General features: G+C 49.3%; 1 protein-coding gene across 1 annotated transcript in view; it reads left to right on the top strand.

Annotated features, from left to right (window-relative positions):
* GFOD1 (Gfo/Idh/MocA-like oxidoreductase domain containing 1) overlaps nt 1–19,383 on the top strand; it is a 91,482-nt gene extending 72,099 nt beyond the window's left edge. Inside the window, exon 2 of the mRNA XM_010945705.3 lies at nt 12,362–19,383. Within this exon, the coding sequence (XP_010944007.1) occupies nt 12,362–13,281 (920 nt within the window). The 3' untranslated portion in view covers nt 13,282–19,383. The remainder of the gene's footprint in view (nt 1–12,361) is intronic.
* The last annotated feature ends 1,492 nt before the right edge of the window (nt 19,384–20,875 follow it).

Here is a 20,875-nt window from a genome sequence, read left to right as displayed (position 1 = left end):
CCTCCAGGGCCTTGAATTATACTATGTGGAAGAGAAAGTATTAAGACTTGATTCCGCCCATTTCCTCATCCGTGAAGGGGCTGCTTCCACCTGACACCGCCAGGCAGCCCACAAGCTCTCTAGCTTTTCAGGCTTTCAGTGAGCGTTGCAGGGGCAAACACATACCCCGGTGTGCCTAGTTTCTAGGTTTTTGCCTTTAAAAAATGTCTGCAATGGGAGTTGGGGGTGGATATAGCTCAGTGGTAGAGTGCATGCTTAGCATGCATGAGGGCCTGGGTTCAATCCCTAGTACCTCCATTAAAAAAAGAAAGAAAGAAAAAGTGTGCACTGGTAATAGCCTATAATGAAAAAGAATAAGAAAAGGTATATATATATAAATGTATATAAAAACTGAATCACTATGCTGTACACCAGAAATTAACACGATATTGTAAACCGATAATAGTTGAATTTAAAAAAAAGTCTGCATTGTTTGCAAATTGTTGCCAAAACAAAATTTTAAAAAATCAACAAAACCTCAAATAACAAGAAAGCCCCAAATCCTGGACCTTTTAGCCTCTCCTCGGTTGGCTGGACTTGCTGAAACCTTCATCAGCTCAGCACCAGGGATTGTCATCCGGTCCAGAGATGGAAAACTGAACACTGTCCCTTTAAGAGAAAAGACTGGAGGAGGGAAGCCTTGGCCCGTGGCTGGCTTCTGGGCTGTTCCAGGGATCTCTGCATTCAATTAGGGGCTTTGTAAACTCCTCGCCACCCTGACCCTCCCTGGTCTTGCCCATTTCTGTGATTCTGGGCTCTGTGGACAAGACCCTTATTCTAGTGATGACAGTAGCATAGATCTGTCCAGATATCAGCTGCAACCAAGGGTAGGGGTGATTCTCAGGAAAGAGGTCCTGATCTACAGCCTGGACCACTAGCTGCGCTTCAGTTATTCACCAGGGGCCGCTGATAAGGTGCTCAGCTAAACATATCACGCTGCGTTCGCCTTTATGGTTGCACGACCTCGCCTCCCTGCGCCACCCCGTACAACTAGTAATGCCCACGGAAGTCCTTGCCAGGGGTGTGTTTGGTGTCAAGTGAATTGGCACCCCAATTGATGCCTGTAGGCTCTGCATTTTGTTTTCACAAGAGCATCTAGGATCCAGCCCAGGGATTCTGGGCAGAGCGCGCCGCCATCAGTTTGTTTTTTTCAAGGGATTTTTTTTGCTACTGAATCTCAGCAGGAACTTCATTCTTGCAATAGGCTTATTCCTTCCAGCGGACTTTCCTTTATACTATTCATTTCATATTCTCAGCAGTCTGATAAAGCTGGCAGGGCCAGATATCAGCCCCATTTCACAGATGGTTTTTGCACATTGCATCTGTGGCAAAGCCAGACTTAGAACCCATTTTAATTTCAAGTCTTGGTACCTTACCCACTGCCGGACTGTGGTGTACTTACCTCCCTGGCCCTGACCTCTTCTGAATTCTTGTAGCTCTCAGAGCTGACATGAGCAGTTTTTATTTGGAAGCGTTGTTGACTTCAGCAGACATTCATGAGCAGACACCTTTCATGGGTCGGACGGTACCTACGTGTCATTTTGTCCTCAAAGCAGCCTTTTGAAGAAGGTCTCGTTATCCCAGTTTTATAATAAGGGAATTGAGCTTTCTCGATGTAAGATGGCTTAGGTCACACAACTCCAAGTGCCAGAATCAGAACTTGAGCCCACTTCCCCCGACCCCCATTCCACTTCCCTTTCCAGTAAGTCCCTCCAGGGTCTCGGGCTGCTTTATTTATAGGCCCTCAGTGGTTCTTCTGTGCCCAAATCAATCTTTCCAGAAAAGAGTCCAGAGAGCTCATAAACCCATTGTTCTCGAGAAGCATTTTAACTGCCCACAACAGAAATTACCTGACTGATTTTAGTAGAATGGAAAAATTTGAAAAGACATTAATTCATCCCCAACATTTCTGTTGGGGAGGTGGTGGGGAGCGGGGTTGGAAAACAGGAGGAACAAAGAAAGGCTTGGCAGCTGGAATCAGTCCAGATCACACGGAGGAACCCACCCAATGTGGACAGACCCCAATGCTTGTGATGATACTGGCCCTGAACCACAGGTGCTGTCATTGGCATCACTGCCACTGAAGCCCTTGAAAACTGATGTTGCTGCCCCCACTGCCAGCCTGGACTCGCCACCTTTCTCCTTCCTTGTGTCAGGCCCAGGCGGTATCCTTGGTTGCCAAACCCAGATGTGTCCATGCCTTTGCTGCAAAGGCTGCTGGGAAAGTGACCCCCGGCTTGGCTTCCGTAGTGAGAAGAAGCTGTACTTCCCACCAGTACTCACACAACAGGGAGCTTCCCACGAGGAACAAGGGGTGCAGGTGCCGGGCAGCCCCGAACGTTACAAGTCTCCACCACCCTGCCCCAAACACACACAGACACCTAGTTGTCGGGGACTTCTCTGTTTCTAGTCGTCACCACCTTCCCACCACTCGCCACACCTCATCCGTGGTCTAAAATGTGTAGCTGATGTAGGTGGAAGTGCTCTGGGAAGTGGTTTGTTAATGATTATCCACAGCCCTGGCTCCAGTTTGCCCCCAGCCGTGGGAGGGCTTGGTTACTGTTCTCTGATCATCCCCAGAAACACTGCACCTTTTAATTGAAGATGGTCTCACAGCTGGTTTGTTCCCCCAGCTTCTGGCTGAAGGGCGAGATCCGTAGTTTCTTGGTGAGGAAGCCTGGAGCGTGGTGCTACTTTCCTTTCCCCAGGCAGGTCTCTGGCCACCCCGAGGTATTTATCCCTCCAGGGACCTGCGTTCCTGGGCCTCAAGGCAGGTGGTGGTGTGGCCCCGCTGTGATTTTGCTGCTGCCACACTGCTTCTTGGAGCTGAAGTCTGCGGCGAGCCCACTGCCGCTCAATTCCTTCTGCCAGGACGGCAGGCGCCTGGGGCCCTTGCAGGGCTTCCTTATTCGTCTGTGGGAACCAGTCACCACAGCGGCCCATTTCCCCAGTCACTCTCCTTCCTGATAATATTCTTTTGGTTGCTCTGGCCACAAGGACAGAGGACATCTACAGGAGCAAGGACATCTACCTTTCAAGGACAGCAGTCACTGTGGTTCTCCCACGTCGAGCCTCCAGCCCATCCTGACTTCCGGCTCATCCCCCTCCAAGCAGTATCCAGCCTCTGCCCTCCAGCATCACTTCTCAACTCTGTGCTGGGCTCCTGTGGGGCCCAAAGGCTTTGGGCTTCTTTTATTAACCCGCCTGGTCCTCTGAGGCCTGGTGATTTAATTCTGCTTCCACCCTCCCGCTAGAGCAATTCCCTGGACGGAAAATGGAAAATGTCAAGCTTTGGGATCTCAGAACTGAATTCGTAGTGGGCCCTGCCATGTGTCTGTGACTGTGGGTGATTGTGGTCACTCCCAGCCTCCGCTCCCTTTTCTGGACAAAAGGGGATAACGATGCTAGTGTGATGCTCAGCTGAGGGGATGGGAAGCCCGGGCACCTGGCAGATTCACAGCAGTTTCAGCTCCTCTTCCCTTCCTCCTGCTCACTCCCAAGATGGAGTCTGCCACCTTCCCGGCTCTGTTCCTATTACCACTGCCTACAGGGAGCCCTGAATTGGGGACACAATCTCCGTGGTAATGGGGAGATTTATAATAAGTTTTAAAAAGCCTGGAGTACCTTGCTGAGTCTTTGATGGAGTAAAAACTACCACAAGAACATAGAAGCAAAGCGGGGTTTTAAAGGAATGTCGATGGACGTCTGAGGCACTTTGCTTGGGAAAATACTCAAATCTTCCTCTGGGCGGGGCTTTCAGGAGCTCACAGGCAAATGAGGGAGCTGGGCTGGAGTAATTTTAAGATGGCCTTTGCCCCTGCTGTCACTCCTTTGATTGGTTATACAGCCAAAGAAGGGTCAGTGTGGGTGGGGTGGGCCTAATCTAATCACAGGAGCCCTTTAAAGACACAGAGGTCTCTCTGGCTGTTGACCAAAGAGGAAGTCAGAGGGATTCCCAGCATGAGAAGGATTTAGGGGCTGTGGGGGTTGGGGGGCACCTACAGGAGGTGCCCACACCACCCAACTACAGAGGCCACCGTTCAGTTCCAACTGATTGTTGTCGTGCAGGAGGCTCTGGGGGAAGAAACCCAATGTTTCTGGATCTTTCCATAAAAAAAAAAAGAGGCCAAAAGCTTAGACTGTGGGAAATATACTGATTTTTTTACAAAAACATTTGCTGGGTCAATATACCTGTGATCCCTTCACTAAAGCATAACCCCTCTTGAGTGGGGTTTCCTACTTTTTTTTTTTGAGGAGTTGCCTAGTTTAAAGTCTTTTGTCTTTCACGCACACATAGAGTGAAGATCGTGTTTCTCTGGAGAGTGTAAACTTGCAGTGACCACCAGGGACGGAGGTTTTGTCTGGGGCCACGCGGGGGCTTTGGGAGCTAGCACAAGTCTCCCACCCTTTTAGATGTGTGACGAGAATTCCCACTTCAATTAGGAAGAGGAAGTACAGGTTTCTTTATTTCTCTGCAGCCATCCTGATCACCGTTCTGAGCCCCACGCTTAGGAGGGAAGGTAGGGAATGGAGCTACCCGGTCATCCTCCCCAACCCAGTCACCTACGTTTTCTTTTAAGTAGCTAGGTCTCCTTTAGGTGACTCTGGTGGCCGAGTTGTTCAGCATTCTGCCCTTTGCCTGCCTCTAGTGCAGAAGGTGGCTGCTTCTATGGGACAAGTGTGGCTGGTGCGACTGGCTGTGTTCCCTGGATGCAGGTAGTGCCTCTGACTCCTGGCTTGTCCAGATGTGTGATGGTGGTGCAGGCTTGAGAGAGGCTGTTCCAGGCCACTCCCCAGAATAACAACTGCTAAGGTGCAGCAGGTGTCCTTTGGCTGTATGGGACCAACACAGCAGGACCCATGGTTCTGGCTGTTTTCTTCTGTCCCCAAGTCCCTGACCACTGCAGCCACTGCATCCAACCCCAGACCTCTGTTCTCCCAGGGGCCCTCTCCCCACCTCCCTGCCCCTCTCACTTGGGTCTACAGGCAGGAGCTGCCTCAGGCCACCCACCTGGGACGCTTGCCACTAGCCCGGAAGGGCTCTGGCTCCTGCCTACCTACCTGCTGTTTCTAAACCTCCGCTCTTGGACTCCCCTGGGCTAGACGTGGCTAGCTTTTCTTTTCTCTCCTGGGGAATAGCTGGAATGAGCTGTCAGGTAACTTCCCAGCATCATATCCTCAACCTCACCACGTATAAGCCATAGTGATGGAGATGTGTGTGATTTACCAGTAAGGAAACCCCGAATGAAAACGTTTCAGGAGTGCTGTCCCCGTTATGGATGGTGTAGGCTCAACGGTAAGATGATGCATGAAACAATCTGAGAAAACCTAACTCCTGATGGGGGCTCCTGTGCAGAAGGAGGGCCTGGATGACAGGCGTGAGTCATGGGGGAGAGTCCATGAAAAGGGACGGTGGGATGGGGCTGGCCTTGAAGGGTGGGTTGGATATGGAAAAGCACTTGAACATCTAATTCAGTTCCATATCCAGTCCCGTCCACATTAGGCCTGCTGACTGTCTTCCTCTGGTTGTCCTCCCCTATCAGAGCCCGGCATCAGGGGGCCTTGACAAAAGGAGCTAAATATGGGTCTCCCTGACCCGTTTCCATCTGAAATTTGACATTAGAATGGAAACTTCATCACGTTGCTCTGAGACTTTCGGCGGGGTGGGGGGGGGTCACCCAGCTGAGTGTTAGGCACCCCATCCCCCACCGCCCTGGTTTCTGGTGCTCACTACCGCACATCACCTCCTGGGAGCCCTCCTGTGTTGCTGCGGGTATGTGCCACAAGAATGGGACCGTGTATCATGGAGGTGGATGTCACCTCTGGGTGTTGTACACAGTTTAGATGTGGGTGCAGAGAATAACCTAACCAGCTGGAAGACGAGGGTGGCCGGTGGCATAGGAGTGCAGGAGTGAAGACCAGGTTTGCTCTGGGGCCAGGCATTCTGGGTTCAGATCCCAGTGGTAGCACTCATTGAGTTGTGGAGCCGCAGGCAAGTTGCTTACCCTCTCAGGGGCTCAGTTTCCACGTCTGTGAGATGGGGATAGTGTCATACCTGCCACGTGGGGTTGTGCACACACAGAAATGGAAGTGTGTGTAAGATGTGCACCCTCTTCTGGCACAAGGTAAGTGCCCTGTGAAAGGTCATCATTGCTATTTTAAATGACATCAGAATTATTGTGACCACATCAGGTCAGCGATGTGAGTTGGGAAGTTGTCTGTCAGGAGGTCTAGTGGGGCTGAAGATGAAGGATTTCATCTCTGCAAAGGGACTCTCTTCCCAACTTCTACGGAAGAAGGGCTGGGGGCAGAGATGGGGTTTTGACAAGACATTTCTGCTGATGCTGCCACTTCTCTGGGTGGGGGGTGTGTGTGGTGGGAGGTAGGGCAGGGGAAGGAGAAATGGAAGTGGGGATAAAGGAAGAAAGAGGCTGAGCTGGACCTGTCCATTCAGATACTTAGTTCTGTTAAAAGCAGAGATTTGTCTTGACTTGTTTTTATTTTTCCTTCCCTCTAAACTCTAGTCCTGTTTGATCTCCTTTGAATGATAAGACTCTTTTAAGACTATAACAACCCTCTTCCTCAGAACATTGAACATCAGGATACACACTTTTTGTAAATAGTCACATTGTAGTGGTTTCTCAGACCCAGATTAAACACCCACGTTTTAGACCATTTTTTAAATGGGACCCGAAGCTTCTGAATGAAGAGGTAAACTCTTACACATGCTTCAGAACCCTGCCCAAATGTCACCTTGCCGGCAGAGCTTTCTACCAGACGCAAGTCGGTTGGCCAGCCCCTCCCATGGTTCATCCCTCTATTAGATCCTGTAGTCTGTCAGGTCCTCTAATCCCTCATTTCCTGGTTGGTCTCCTCTCCTAGACTGTGAGCTCCTATTCATCGTTCTTACTCATTTTTTGGGTCCCAGTGCCTAGCCCAGAAGTGCTGAAGGAATGGAGTATGAAGGAAGAGAACGAGTTTCCTGGTTGAAATGCAGAGAAAGCCTTCTCTACACTGTGTGAATGGGAGGAAAAACTAGGAAGCCGTATCTGATGGGACCTCCTGTGGGGGCTCCGCCAACCTGCCCGGACCACTGCAAGCCAGCCTAGGGAACCAGCATCCTTTTTGGCTTTCAGGAGATAAGGGGCTGTCAACACAAGTGGAATAATCAGGGAGAATGGGTGGGAAAGTCGCCCTGGCCTCATAGATCACCGCCATCGATTAGATAAGGGCATGTGTCATTGGAAATGTGCTGGCAGAGAGGGCTTTGAAGTTCCAGGCTGATGATGCTGGGGAAGGATTTTGGTGGCGGGGCGGCAGCCATCCTCCAGGTACCCAGAGATAACCTACCTGATCAAGGGCAGGAGAGGACCAATGCTCTGTGGGACAGCAGAGGGCAGGTGTCTTTCTCTGGAGGTGTTAATGGGCCGTTCCTTTCCTGCTCCTGGGGGGCCCCCGGGGTGGAGTATCAGCCCCTATAAAAGCTCTGGTCCCTGGAAAGAGATCTGGGTGGGTTCTCAGCCACAGCTTAGAGACCCTGAGCTTGCAGACCCTGAGGGGTATAGCTCCCTGAACAGACTTTAGGGTCTGTTGCTTGGAAACTCCTTCCCTGAGTCCCGACGGCACTGATGCCTCCAAGGGCCTTGGAGATTTGGGCTCCTTTACAGAGCACATGCTCAGTAGGTGCTGGAGGAGGCCAGGTCTGCATTTCCCCATGAGGGGTCTCAGGAGGGAGGTAAACTTCCTTCTGAAATGATTTAATGCAAAAGCTTCCAACAAAGAGCAGGCCCACTGCTTTGCACGTGGCACTTTCCCTTCCAGAAATTTCCCATCAATCTCATTTTCTCCCCAACCTCAGCTCCGTGACATGGGGGAGAAGGCATTGATCCCACCCTCTTATGGAGAGGGAGCTCTTGCTTTGCTGAAACGCCAACTGCTGGGGAAATGTCTGGGCTCTGGCAGAACATGCAAGGCGTTTTTCTCAGGCACTCAGTGAGTCCATTTCACACAGCCTGTTTATTGGAAGTGAAATCAAGTCCATATGTTTCAGGTCTCTTTGCTTGATTCTCTGCCATATGATTTTCTCTATGATTGAGGCCCTAAAGTGTGGGATCTTTTGCCTTAGGAGGAGAATGCATCTGGCCCCAAGAGAATATGAACCCCAAGCCTCAAGGGAGCGTGTGCCATGCTGCTCTCTGAGAGATGGATGGATGCAGGGCAATAGAGACAGCCCTGCTGTCCTTTTGGTAAGGTTGTGCACCCAGCGATGAGAGTGTACAGGCTGTCCTCCTAGGGTTTCCAGAGCGGAGACGAGGGTGGTGATTTCCCCCATTAGGAGTCTGCCACGGCTGCGCCTCTCCCTGCCCTCTCCCGTCTCTATCTCCCTGGTAGAGTCTACTTACCTTCATATCAAAGGAATCTCAGAGCCATGGGCATGTGTGTGTGTGTGGGGGGGGTGCCCCTATTATTTCCTTTCCAGCACAAAATGGAGAGAGAGAGCTTTTCTCTAAAGAGCCCATTCCAGTACTTTCTCTGGCAGTGGCAAGAAAGGCATGGTGATAGGCCACAGGAAAGTCATGAAGACACCAAAGCCCTATGGTATTCCTGGAGAACCAGTCCCAAAGGCTGGGCTGACAGGGCGATTTGGAAGCTGACTGATTTCTTTGGGAAAAATCCTTGCATATATTCAATGGCATGTGATACCCCCGACTGTGGGCTGTGTCAGCCCTCTGTGCAGACAGTGCACGTCCCTGTGATTTTAGGGGTGAGGGGGTGCTCTGTGCCACACTGATGCACCTACACACACATGCACGCACACTCACATGCTATCTGATGACCGCAAGTCCACAATTAGAATTGTATTCCTTTAGCCTAAGCCCTTGATTCTTGTCACGCTGTTAAGACCCCTGGAGTTTCGGGTTCTGGGTATTTCAGAAGGGCAGATTTGGGTGGAAAAGCTGAGCGAGAGAACCGAAGGATCTTAGCAGGGAGGTGGGGGAGGGGTGGCTCGCAGAGTGGGCTTTGCAGAAGCCCCACAGAGGTGAGGTTTGAGGGAAATCTGTGTAGAACAAGGAGAAGACAGACTCTGCCTTATACATCTGTGAAGGGCCTGCTAGCTCTGCATTTTGGGTTCCTTTGAAGCTGGAAGCACTATATTATTTTTGACAATATGTTATATGGGCTTCCAGGAGCATGTACCATGGAGATGCCCATTCCTCAGACCATGAGGGGACGGTGCACCGGCTTGGGATGTGGGTAAAGTGTTGTGTGTATGTGTGAATAGCATCTTCTGGAGAGGGTCCCTGGCCTTCACCAGAATCATGAAGATGCCTTGAGGAGCTGGAGCAGAAAGACGTAGCAATGTAGCCTGAGCCTTCGAAGCGTCACAAGTTCAGGGTGGGCAGGAGCTGGGCCAGGACCTGCCTGCCCCAGGCTTCGGAGGGCCCTTCTGCCATCACATGAGCTCTTCATGTCTCCTTTGAGCTTGAGAGAAAAAGTCATGTTTTGCTGACCATAAAAGTAGAAAGACACTTAGAAAATCTGGAAAAAAGTAGTGAAGAAAAGAAAAATGAGTCCTAATCCTATTAATTAACTACTGTAAACATTTTGAGCTGTTCCCTTTCGGGGTTTTTTCCTCTTCTTTTGTCTTCTTAAGAGAGAGCTGAGATCATAGTATGTCTATGAATAGAGCCCTTTTCACTTAACATGACCTCATGATCATCTTGCTTGCCATTAAAAAGGTTTTATAAGCATCATTTTCAGTGGCTGTACAATATTCCATTATACGGCTGGGCTACAGCCTACTTACCCATTCTCCTATGGTTGGGCATTTGCAACACTCCCAGCTTTTCACTTTAATAAATAATGCACTGAGAGGCATCTTTGGGTAAGCCGTGCCTACATTTTAGATGATTTCTGTATGAGAGATTCCTAGAAGTCTCTTTTGACTTTTGAAAATACTGTGTGTTAATATGTTGTCAAGACCCGCCTGTAAAGTGTGGACGTTGCAAAGGACTGCGGGCAGAGTGGTGCGGCCAGGCAGTGAGGCACACTGGGTTCCTGCACACTCAGGGCACGCCTCTAGGCGCTGCAGGAATGGTGGAGACTTAAGAAATAAAACGGCCCAGCCTTTATGCTTGGAACCATAACATACTTGAATAGCCCGGAGGAAGAGATGCCTGGGTCTTAGAACCTTGGGGGAAGCCACGCTGTGTTTTTCTGGAAAGGGAGTCTAGAGCTTTCTTCAGTATCTTTTCATCTACAGCGCTTCAAAGAATTGCCCCTGCGATATTGTTTTGGGTATACCGAGTGGGAGAGAACTGTTTTTCTCTATTTCTTCTCTTACTATTTTATCTTACAGTGTTTATAAGAGAAAAAGATAAACTTCTTTTTCATGTGTCATGAACACGACCAGTAGAGTGTATTAAGACGATAGCAGTTGGGTGCTGGTTTTGCAGACTATGAATTAGATAAAAGAGGGTCACAGCCTACATCCATCGGGTGGGAGGCAGGTTTTGGCAGTATTTGTCACCTGTACCTACAATGACCTGCCAATCTGTTCACATATAAATCTGCTCCTGCCAACATGAGCCCATGTTACATGAACCTCATGCTGATAGGGCCATATTCTCAGAACATAGTTACATGGGTGCCCGGCACATTCGGTTTAACACACCAGTGTTTCCCCATCCCTTCACTTGGCTGCTCAGAGTTAAAGGTGCTCTTACTGCTCACTCATGGTCATCAGGAAAGCCAGCCCAGCTCTGCCAGTGTAGAAGAGGCCAGGAGATGTGGTCATTGTGTGGGCTCCAGGCCTTTCACTGGGGCCAGAATTAGATGTGCCCGTGGAAACTGACAGCCATTGACTGTATTTATTTTCTCCAGTCTGTGCTGACCACTTCTATTGCTCAGCCAGCTCTGGTTAGCTCTCCAGAGGGGAAATGATAGTGCCACGTGTCCGTAGCCTTGTCCAGGCATCTCCACTGGATGGCCACCCACAGGTGCAGGACTTCCACCAAACCCTCTGAGCTCAGCTTACTGGGAGTGTTCATGGGTTTTGACAAGTCGAGTGCCCATCCATGGTCAGGATAGCTGGGATGGGCACATGTCTTATCACCCCATTTCCCCTGTGGCATGTCCCTCATCTGTGGCCAAGCGCTCAGCTCTTCCTAAGAGGGCCTACGTGCAGAACATGACCAGACAGTAGAGACTATTTTTTTTATATTTTTGAGTTCCACTTGGCTGTTTCTCCAGGTTCAGCTGAGTTGTTTTTCTTCCCTGACTCTTGGCTTTACCTTGGAATAAATCCTTTTCTCATTCTCTGCCACTCGCCTTCCCTCAGCTTTGTTGTCTCCTGACCCAGAACTACGCAGTCTCTGAAAGGGTTTCCATCTACCTGTAATGTGTGCACCCAGTACAGTCAGCACATAAGCCGAATTCTTATTTGGCCTCAGCTCCGTTGCCAAAGGAACCAAACCCCACCGTGAGGACAGGTGAGGGTCGGGCCACTGCCCACCCCTCAGGTGTAAGGAATATCTGCTCTTGGCCTAAGGAGCAGGAGAACATCAAACACACACATCTGTGACCACTGCCAGTCCTAATCCATAATGCAAAACAGACAAGCAAGAAAACACTCAAAAAACAATCCTTTGTTGATGGTTATGGGGAAGATGGCTAAACGCTTAGACCTTTGAAGGATATGAAGACATTCTTCCTCATACTTAATCAGACTCTCCTTGGCCATGATTTCAGCTTATGTCTTCTGGTTCTGTCCAGATAAAGACACTATTCTCTACATATGGTCTTTTTAATAAGTTATATCTTACATATAAAATAAAACATGTCAAACATTTCCTGTGTAAGATAACTTTTAATAAAATATATTTTGTATGTGAAAAGTTATATTGTATACTTTAATAGAACTCATATTTAAATATTTTAAATATATTTTAAAATTTATATTTGAATATATTATTACAAGTAAAATACATTTGTATATAAAATGTTATAGATTAATATAAATAAAAAATTAAAACATTTGATATTGGTACATTCATTTAAAAATATTAAAATAGACTATTTAAATGTATGAAAATAAATAAATATTGAAATCAATGCCGATGGTTTAATACTAAAATTAAATAATTGGACCCAAGTGTTATTTTTGTATAAATAAAAGGCGTTATAAAATGTTTCTAAATTGTAAAAAGGGTACCTAGTTTGGTCTGGGTCCGTCAGTAAGTTCCCATCCGGGGGCCACAGCGTCCCCTGTCGCTGTCTCGGCGCCAGGGCCCTGATGTACTGTTTGTCCTCCCGCCCGCAGGCATCGGCAAGAACGTCATCTGCGACCGCACGGCCACGCCGCTGGACGCCTTCCGCATGATGTCGGCCGCCCACTACTACCCCAAGCTCATGAGCATCATGGGCAACGTGCTGCGCTTCCTGCCGGCCTTCGTGCGCATGAAGCAGCTCATCCAGGAGGGCTATGTGGGCGAGCTGCTGGTGTGCGAGGTGCAGGTGCACGGCGGCAGCCTGCTGGGCAAGAAGTACAACTGGAGCTGCGATGACCTGATGGGCGGCGGCGGCCTGCACTCGGTGGGCACCTACATCATCGACCTGCTCACCTTCCTCACCGGCCAGAAGGCCGTCAAGGTTCACGGGCTGCTCAAGACCTTCGTGAAGCAGACCGACCACATCAAGGGCATCCGCCAGATCACCAGCGACGACTTCTGCACCTTCCAGATGGTGCTGGAGGGCGGGGTGTGCTGCACCGTCACGCTAAACTTCAACGTGCCCGGCGAGTTCAAGCAGGACGTGACCGTGGTGGGCTCGGCCGGGCGCCTGCTGGCGGTGGGCACGGACCTGTATGGGCAGCGCAACAGCGCCCCAGAGCAGGAGCTGCTGGTGCAGGACGCCACGCCCGTCAGCAACTCCCTGCTGCCCGAGAAGGCCTTCAGCGACATCCCCTCGCCCTACCTGCGCGGCACCATCAAGATGATGCAGGCGGTGCGCCAGGCCTTCCAGGACCAGGACGACCGGCGCACGTGGGACGGGCGGCCGCTCACCATGGCCGCCACCTTCGACGACTGCCTGTACGCCCTGTGCGTGGTGGACACCATCAAGAGGTCCAGCCAGACGGGCGAGTGGCAGAACATCGCTGTCATGACGGAGGAGCCCGAGCTGAGCCCCGCCTACCTGATCAGCGAGGCCATGCGCCGGAGCAGGATGTCCCTGTATTGCTAGCAAGGAACGGGGACCCAGCGCGACTTTGGTTAGGTCCCCCGTGGGGCCGGGAGAGTGGGAAAGGCCAGGGGGACAGGCGGCCTCGAGGAGTGTGGGGACGGGGAAGGGGAAAGGCGGTGTGAGAAAATGGCATCTGGGAGACCGAGCTCCTGCCCAGGTGAGGGCCCCCCCCCCCCCAACAAGACTGTTGCAGGGCTGAGCTAGTACCTGGGGGTATTCAGAGGGCCTGCTCCGAGGTCGTCCCTGCTGGCGCCTGCGTAGAGAGAGGAGGTTCAGCTGCCTCTGCTGCCCTTCACTGTGGGGCGGGGCGGGGTTGCGGTCCTCCGCACCTCGTCCCTCCCCGACACCTTGGCCTCCTTTGCAAGCCAAATGCTCCTGCGAGGTCAAGGCCCTGTATCCAGTGGCAGCTCAGTTGGCAGGAGAAGGCACATCTTCACACGTCCACGCAAGCCTGTGGGTCTGGGGAGAGGTGGGGGCGCAGCGGCTAACGAGAAAGTTCAGATTCCAGGAAGCCACTTAGTGTCTGAAGGAGAAAGTACTTGGTAGCAAAGTGTGTAGCTTTCTTGATTGATTGGTCTTCCTCCCAGGACGCAGGAGGGCGTGCCTTCCTCACTGACTTTTTGCCCTTCTGACCTGAGGTGGGGTGTGGGAATGCCAGGAACCACAAGAAGAGGGAGGGGTTCCCTTGAACCGAAAGGAGAGAGCAAGGGTACACCCTGCACCCAGACAGATGAGGCAGAGAGGAAAATGTCCCTTTGGATTTGTGAGCAGCGAAAAGCCCACGAGGAGCCACCGTGTAACTATTTCCCGTGGGATGGGGTGGAGGGTAAGAGGGGCCGGGTACTGGGGTGGGGAGGCTGTCCTTTGACGGGGCCAAGGAGACAGCAGGAGCTTGGGGTTTGAGGGCCTGCTCTGTGCTGGTCTCCAGGACTGGGGGCAGCTGTGCGCACCCGGGTGGCAGTGACGGTTCCCCAGCAGCAGAGAGTGAGCCAGCCCAGGCCCAGGCTCTCCTAGGAAACTGGGGAAGGGCTCTTCGGAGATTCCCCAGCTTTGTGGATTGAAAAAGGGAAATCTTCAGGTCTACTCAGATATAATCCTCTTCCCTTAAAAAGTAAATAAATAAATAAAAGTCAAGGCTCTTTTCCTTAGCTTTGACCTTTGCTTTCATGAATCACACACCTGAAAAATTTTGAATAGGTATTAAAAGGCCAGCAAGGAATATCATTTTCAGTGTTTCTAAATAGGGTTTCAAAGCCCTCTGATGTGTATACTTCACGTAGGCTTGAAAAGCCTAATGTAGGAAAAAAAAATCTTCCTTCCCTTGGTCTCCTGTCTCTCTTGTCTTGTCACCCTCTGCTTATAACTGTAGGCTTGGAGCAGGCAGTGCGGAAGGGACTCACTGGACACACACACACTCTCTCTCTCTCTCACTCACTCACTCACACACACACACACACACACACACGTTGATAAATGCTCACTATCACCAGTGTTACTAGAAATCACTCTTAAAAATTCAAACCAAAAAGAAAGCCCAAGTCAAATACATTTTGAAAATGGGAAATTACACTTTTGTTCTCTTTTCTTAATCCTTCACCCTTCCTCTCCCCCATAGGACATTTGTCAAGGTCAGTGTGGAGACTGTTACTTGTAAATCTACATAGTGTGTGTTTACAGTCACAGAAATCCAACTGTTGTCTTTGGCACACAAGTGAGGCTTAAGCTTCTTTTCAGACGGCTGGCAGGCGGCCTGGAAGAGAATTTAAGGGGCCCAGAGGGCACCCCCAGGCTCTCAGAGCAAAACCTGAAACTGAGCAGTCTGGTCAGTTGCAGCCTCCCTCCTCCTCCCTAGGTCGGTGCACGAGGGTGCAGCGTGGTCAAGCCCCAACACCACGGGGATGTTGGGATTCTCTCACACAGAGGAGTAAGGATTACATTCCCAGAAGGAATGACCTTGCTTTCTGGGGCCTCACTGCAACATGCTGAGGTTAGTCACCTGAAACTCACCATTGTACGTTAGGTCCCTGTGCTGTTGGCAAAGTTCATGATCAGCGTGCCAGCTTTTGTAGCTATCAGTTCAAAACTAGAGACTTGGTAGAATGGAAGTCTCCCAGTAACAGTTTGAGCAGAGGGTCATGCCATGGACTGTTTTGGTTCAGATTGTCCTAAATTCCTTTCTAGATAAATAGCTTTTGTGGAAATTGAGTGGAAATAATTTTTATTTTCCTAGCTAGCCCAAAGGCTGTGATTAAGGATGAAGAAAAAGGAAACTAGTGACTCTGTGGGTCTCATTTTTCTAAGTCATTTATAATCTAAGTAGGGATATTCCTGTTTCTGTACTTAACTAAAATACTTGGGAGTTTTTTTCCCCTAAAAGATCTCTGAGCTCTGTGATAAATATTTAGTGTCTAAAATAAAAATTCTCACTTGAGGCTGGGGTATAGAGAAAGAATATATATTCTTTAAAAGAAGCATGAAAATATTTTAGTAAGTGTTCTCAAATTTTATCTACTGAAATGCATGTGGTAGGGACAAGAGGAAGACAAGACCTAGATAGTTCATTTTTGAAAAAAACAAAAACTATAGTAAATGGGTTCCCTGGTGCCCCTTTGGCCCCTGCCCTACTACTTGCAAAGACTTGACTGGGAGCCACAAGGTACAGCAGAAATCTCAAGCTTTCAGCAACATTCTACAGAAGGACTTTGTTCCGGCCCAGCATCCCTAACAGTCCCCCACAGGGGACTGGGTACCATCAGAAGGATTTGGGCTCAGATGGAGTCTTGGGAGTGATCGGCCCCTTTCTGCCTTATTGATTGTGTTTTGGGGACCTGGAGTAATGGAGTCTCCATTTTAGGGGCATCACACTTAGTCCCTCCTTCCCTGCTTTGTGGCCATCATCGTATGTTTGCCACTGGTGGCCTCTGCTGATGTTCCAGATTCTGAGATTCTAAGTCAGGCTCTTACCCGGTGCCCACAAGGGTTTGGGAATGCTCCGTGCTTGCTTAGAAGGTTTGGATGCTCTGAGGTTTCTTCTGGAGAGAGTCCAGGACCACTGTCAGCTTCCTTACGACTTCTGCCCCCGATGGCAGAGGCACGGCAGGGGACGCTCCTCAGCCTACCTGGTAGCAGGTACCTCTAGCCTCTAAGGGCAGTCTTGGTTGACTCCAGCTGAAGATGATCTTCTCCCAGACCCTGCCCTGTCTGCGGGGATCCATCTAAATACTCCCCACACTCCCACATGTCCTGACCTTCCACTGTGTGCGGGGTGTTTTAAGTACAGTATCTCACTTAATCCATAAAAACAACTCCATAGTAGTGGGTTGTTCCATTTTACACGTGAGAACATGGGGGCTGAGAGGAAGAGTAATTTGTCCAGAGCCACAGAACTACTAAGTAGAGGAGGGATCACTCGAATCCCAAACCTTTCTTCGCCTCCAAACCACGCTGCCTCCCAGGTTTGAGTTTCTCCAGTTCCGTGCGGGGCAGGGAAGCACTCCTGGTGGAACCCTGTTGGGGTCTATGGAGCAACAGCAATTAGAGCTCAGTGTGACCTGCGTGGGGCTCCACTCTGCCACTGTCGGCACCTTCCCGTTGAGCAGGACGCCACGTTTGATGTTCTGCCAGAAGGTTCCTTGTTGAGCTGCATATAGAAGAGTCGATTTTTCTTCCCCTTCCAAAAGGGGAATGTCACTCAGCTTCTTTTAGAACCAACTTCGTGGGTTGATTCTGATTGTAGGTGATGCAGCAAACTGCAGATTTGGGAAGTTTCAAAACACTGTTGGCCGATTATTGTAGACGGTTGGGTTTTGCTCTTGCTGGTCTGAGTATAACATAGGAAAATGGCTTTTCTCAGGGAATGGGGCTCCTAAAGTTCATTTGTTTGGGACTCAGATTTGAGCTGTGCGTTGTGTTTCTACCTGTAGACTCTCTTAAGTCTTCATCATGTCTCGTAGCTGCAGCTGTGGAAATTGACCTGTGGTCATAAAATAGGTTTCTGATTGCATTGCTTTTATTCTGGTGGCTGTGGGGTGGGGATTCAGTATTGCTAAGGGTACCTTGGGGAGAAGGTAAATCTATTTTCATCTGAAGGGACTTCAGAGCCCAATCAATATGTTCAGTTCCTTTATTTTTACATCCCGAAGATGTTAAGTGACGACCAAGGTCACACCGCTTCAGAGCGGTAGAGCCAGGACTAAAATTCCAGTTTTCTGACTCTAAGATCCCATCCTGCCTCACACAGCATCTTCAGAGCTCTCAGATGGGGAGCGGGAGGCCTACAGAAGTGCGATGACTCGTCTGAGGTCCCATAGCTAGTTGATGGAAGAGCTGCATTTAGAACTCAGACCTGCAGTGGACCTGAGCTGTTGCAGCTGAATTTTTTTTGGTTTTTTTAAGAAACTCAATGATGTCTTGAGAGGACTCAGAAAACTAGCTGTTTAAAATTTCCCCTTGTGACTGTAATGTGAACAACAGTCTCTAATTTGTATTGTCTTTGGCCAGGGTGGAGGGCACATATGCAGATGTCCACCTTTGGGATTCCTGAGGCCCCCACCCCTCTCCCGGATCAGATCTAGGCCTTGACTCCCTTAGGACCCCTGCCCTCCCCGCCACCCACTTTTCCGGCCGTCCAAATCCAGAAGTTTATAGGGCAGAGGCCACAACGCTGGGGAGCTTTGTTGTTGTTTTTTTGATCAACTCTCAGAGCCCTGCATTTCAGTTCCTTTTTGGGGATAGGAAGGTAATGAAAGAAAAGCTGTATTTGTCTGCAGCCCGCAGGCCCCCCCCAGCCTGCCCTGCCCCACCCCACCCCGGGGTAGAGAAGTGGGCAGGTGGGGAGTGCTTCAGGATGTCTCCCAAGAGGAGTGAAGACCTTCTTGCTGCTTAAAGAGGTGATGGGCACAGTGGTCTCATCATAGCCTGGAGGTGAAGCCAAGACCTTATCCGAGTAGCTACACCAGTTAGCAGCAGCAGCTGGTGGCCTACCGACCTTTCCTTCCCCGAGACACAGTCCCTATTTGCCGGAGTTCTTGGGAGGGCTACCCAAGCGGCTGGCTCAGTCAGGCTCCTAAAGTGTTGCACTACTGAATGCTCTCGAATCTGTTGCCCCTTTCTGTTTACGCCAGCAGTGAGGAGAGTCATCACGAGGCCATGTCACATGCAGTGGCTCCATGCTTAGCGTGGCAGTCAAAAGCTTGTCTGGGAGGGTGTGAGCAGGGCCCACAGACTAAGTCTGGTGCCAGCTATCTGTCCTTCCCCGTCCATCCAGGTCTCTGCTGTGCCCCGCAGCCATCACAAAGGCTATGTTGTTGGATGTTCCCCGTAGTTGTTCCTCATAAACTTGATGGGATTCTTTGTGATTCTAGTCCGAGGCTCAGAAAGAAAACGCAAGCAGGAGACCTGCCTACTCCTGTCCGCCACCCCCACCCCCACCCGGACCCCTGCCAGGCATCCAGCTGAATTTAGTATTCCGCCCTGTGCCTTGCCCAGGGGAGGGGGAAGTTTCTAGCAAGTATGGCTTTCTGTTTGTTGCCTGGTGCTTTTACTGTACTTCATTTTTTTTTTTAACCAAAATTGCATTTGTTTGATTGTCAACGTCGAGTATATATTTATTGTGTTTTACAAACATGAGTATATATATGTATGTATATGTATAAAACCAAACTTATATATAAAAGTCAAGGCATGTATACTAGATATTTTAAAGAGTTATTTATCAAGGGCAAAAGATGTGTGTTATAAAGTAAACAGAGTCTATATTTTATATATAATGTGATAGCAAAAAAATAGCTTATAAATTATAGAAGGTTTGGGTTTTTTTTAATTATTAAAGCAAAACAAAAAAAGACAATGAATGCAACTGTTCTTAGTGTTTTAAAGGCCACATTGCTGTGGGAGGCGGCCTTCCCTACCAGGCCCTCGGGCTGGACAGTCCGTGCCCCGGCCCAGAGCAGATGCCTGCTGTTACCTCTGCGATGCTCAGGGGGCTGTGGTTACCATCATTCCACCCACTGGCCTGTACCACTTCAAACCTGGCTTCCTGCTGTCCTCAATTTGCGTTGGTTGGATAAAGGAATGGAAGTACCAAATAAATATTGAAGAGAAGATACGAGTCCAGCTGTTTTCCTGTTTATTAGAGGGTGCTCCATCTGATGAGTTAGGTACCTGGCCAGTTTATGGGATGTGAAGCAAGAATGGGGTGGGAATGATGGTGGAGCATCCAGGGTGTGTGTGGGTGTCTGTGTGTATGTATCTAGCATGGGAGAAGCTGTTCTTTTTGATTGTAGATACATGTAGATGTGGAAGTTAGAACTGGAGGCAATTTAGAGCAATCTGGTTCAAAGCCTCATTTTGAAAATGTGGAAATGGTGGGGAGATAACCTGTATAAGGCCATTTGGGGTGTGTGTGTGTGTGTCTGGGTGGTTGAAAGTCTGGTCCCAACAAACAAGAAGATGACAGCATAGACTTTAGATTGGGGGAGAAAATTTTAGAATTCTCTGTTATTTCAAGATCTTGACCTAATACCACCCACCAAGCTCTGCAAGACATGTTCTAACAGGCTCAGCTGACTATTTTCAAGAGCATCTTTGCTTACTTCGTTCTTAGTAGTGTTTAAGGGCAACCATCTAGAACTGAGCTCAGCCGAATTTCAAATTTGCATGAATGAGGATGGGCTGGCCTTTCCTTTCCACCATCTGCTGTCTTAAAGAACGCACGTAGGTAATTCTTCTGGTCCATGCTTTCCGTTCACTTAAAAACAGTTTAGACTCAGGAAGAAGAAAACAAAAGCTGAGATTCCGTGATTCATTCCTTCATGAGCAAGTCATGATGTTAATGCATTCAGAACGCAGCCCATCTGTTAAGGCAATAAAATTGCAGCAAACTCTTGGGTTCACATGGGTTATTACGATGCACGTATAACATTCTGAACCTTATGACACTGTAGTAAGTCTAAGCTCAGTACTGAAGAAGGCAGTGAGAGAGAACACTTTGTCAAAGCTGAACGCCTCACTTGCCCAAATGTACTACGTGGCTGCCGTGGGGTCCGGTCCTCTGAGTTTCTTCCAGCAGAGTGGTCTGGGAACCAGCCCCTCATGGAAGACATCACTTTCCTAAGCACTTATGTATATTTTCAATCCAGGAGCTAGTTGTTCCTTCGCAGATTTGGAATCTCTTGGTGATGCTGGTTCCTCTCAACTTAGGCTCATTTCCTGTTACATAAACCAGGGATTATGCTGCCTCCTACGAAATCACAGGATATGATCGCATTGCTTTCATAGTCTCTGGACTGCGGTTTCCAAAGAACAGTTGCAATTACATTGCGAGTCATTGAGGTTGTAGTTTACGGGTCAAATGAAGAGAAATCTGTGTCTCCTCCCGTGCCTAGCTACCTCAGCCCCTGCCCCACCACACACACGTGCATGCGTGTGCGCACACGTGCATGACCATTTTCTGGTTTTATCTCCTGCTGCTTTTGTCTTAAGCGTTTTAGCACCTTTTGTGGAAAAATAAAATGACTGCTACAATTGTTATGAGAATGGACTATACATGTACAAAGTATGCAGAATTTTGCATAGAAAAATAATTTCACCTCAC

Source organism: Camelus bactrianus, chromosome 20 (genome assembly GCF_048773025.1).
Source record: "Camelus bactrianus isolate YW-2024 breed Bactrian camel chromosome 20, ASM4877302v1, whole genome shotgun sequence".
In the NCBI taxonomy this organism is placed as follows: Eukaryota; Metazoa; Chordata; class Mammalia; order Artiodactyla; family Camelidae; genus Camelus; species Camelus bactrianus.
Note: the sequence above shows the minus strand (reverse complement) of the source record. Positions and strands in the feature narration are given on the sequence as shown.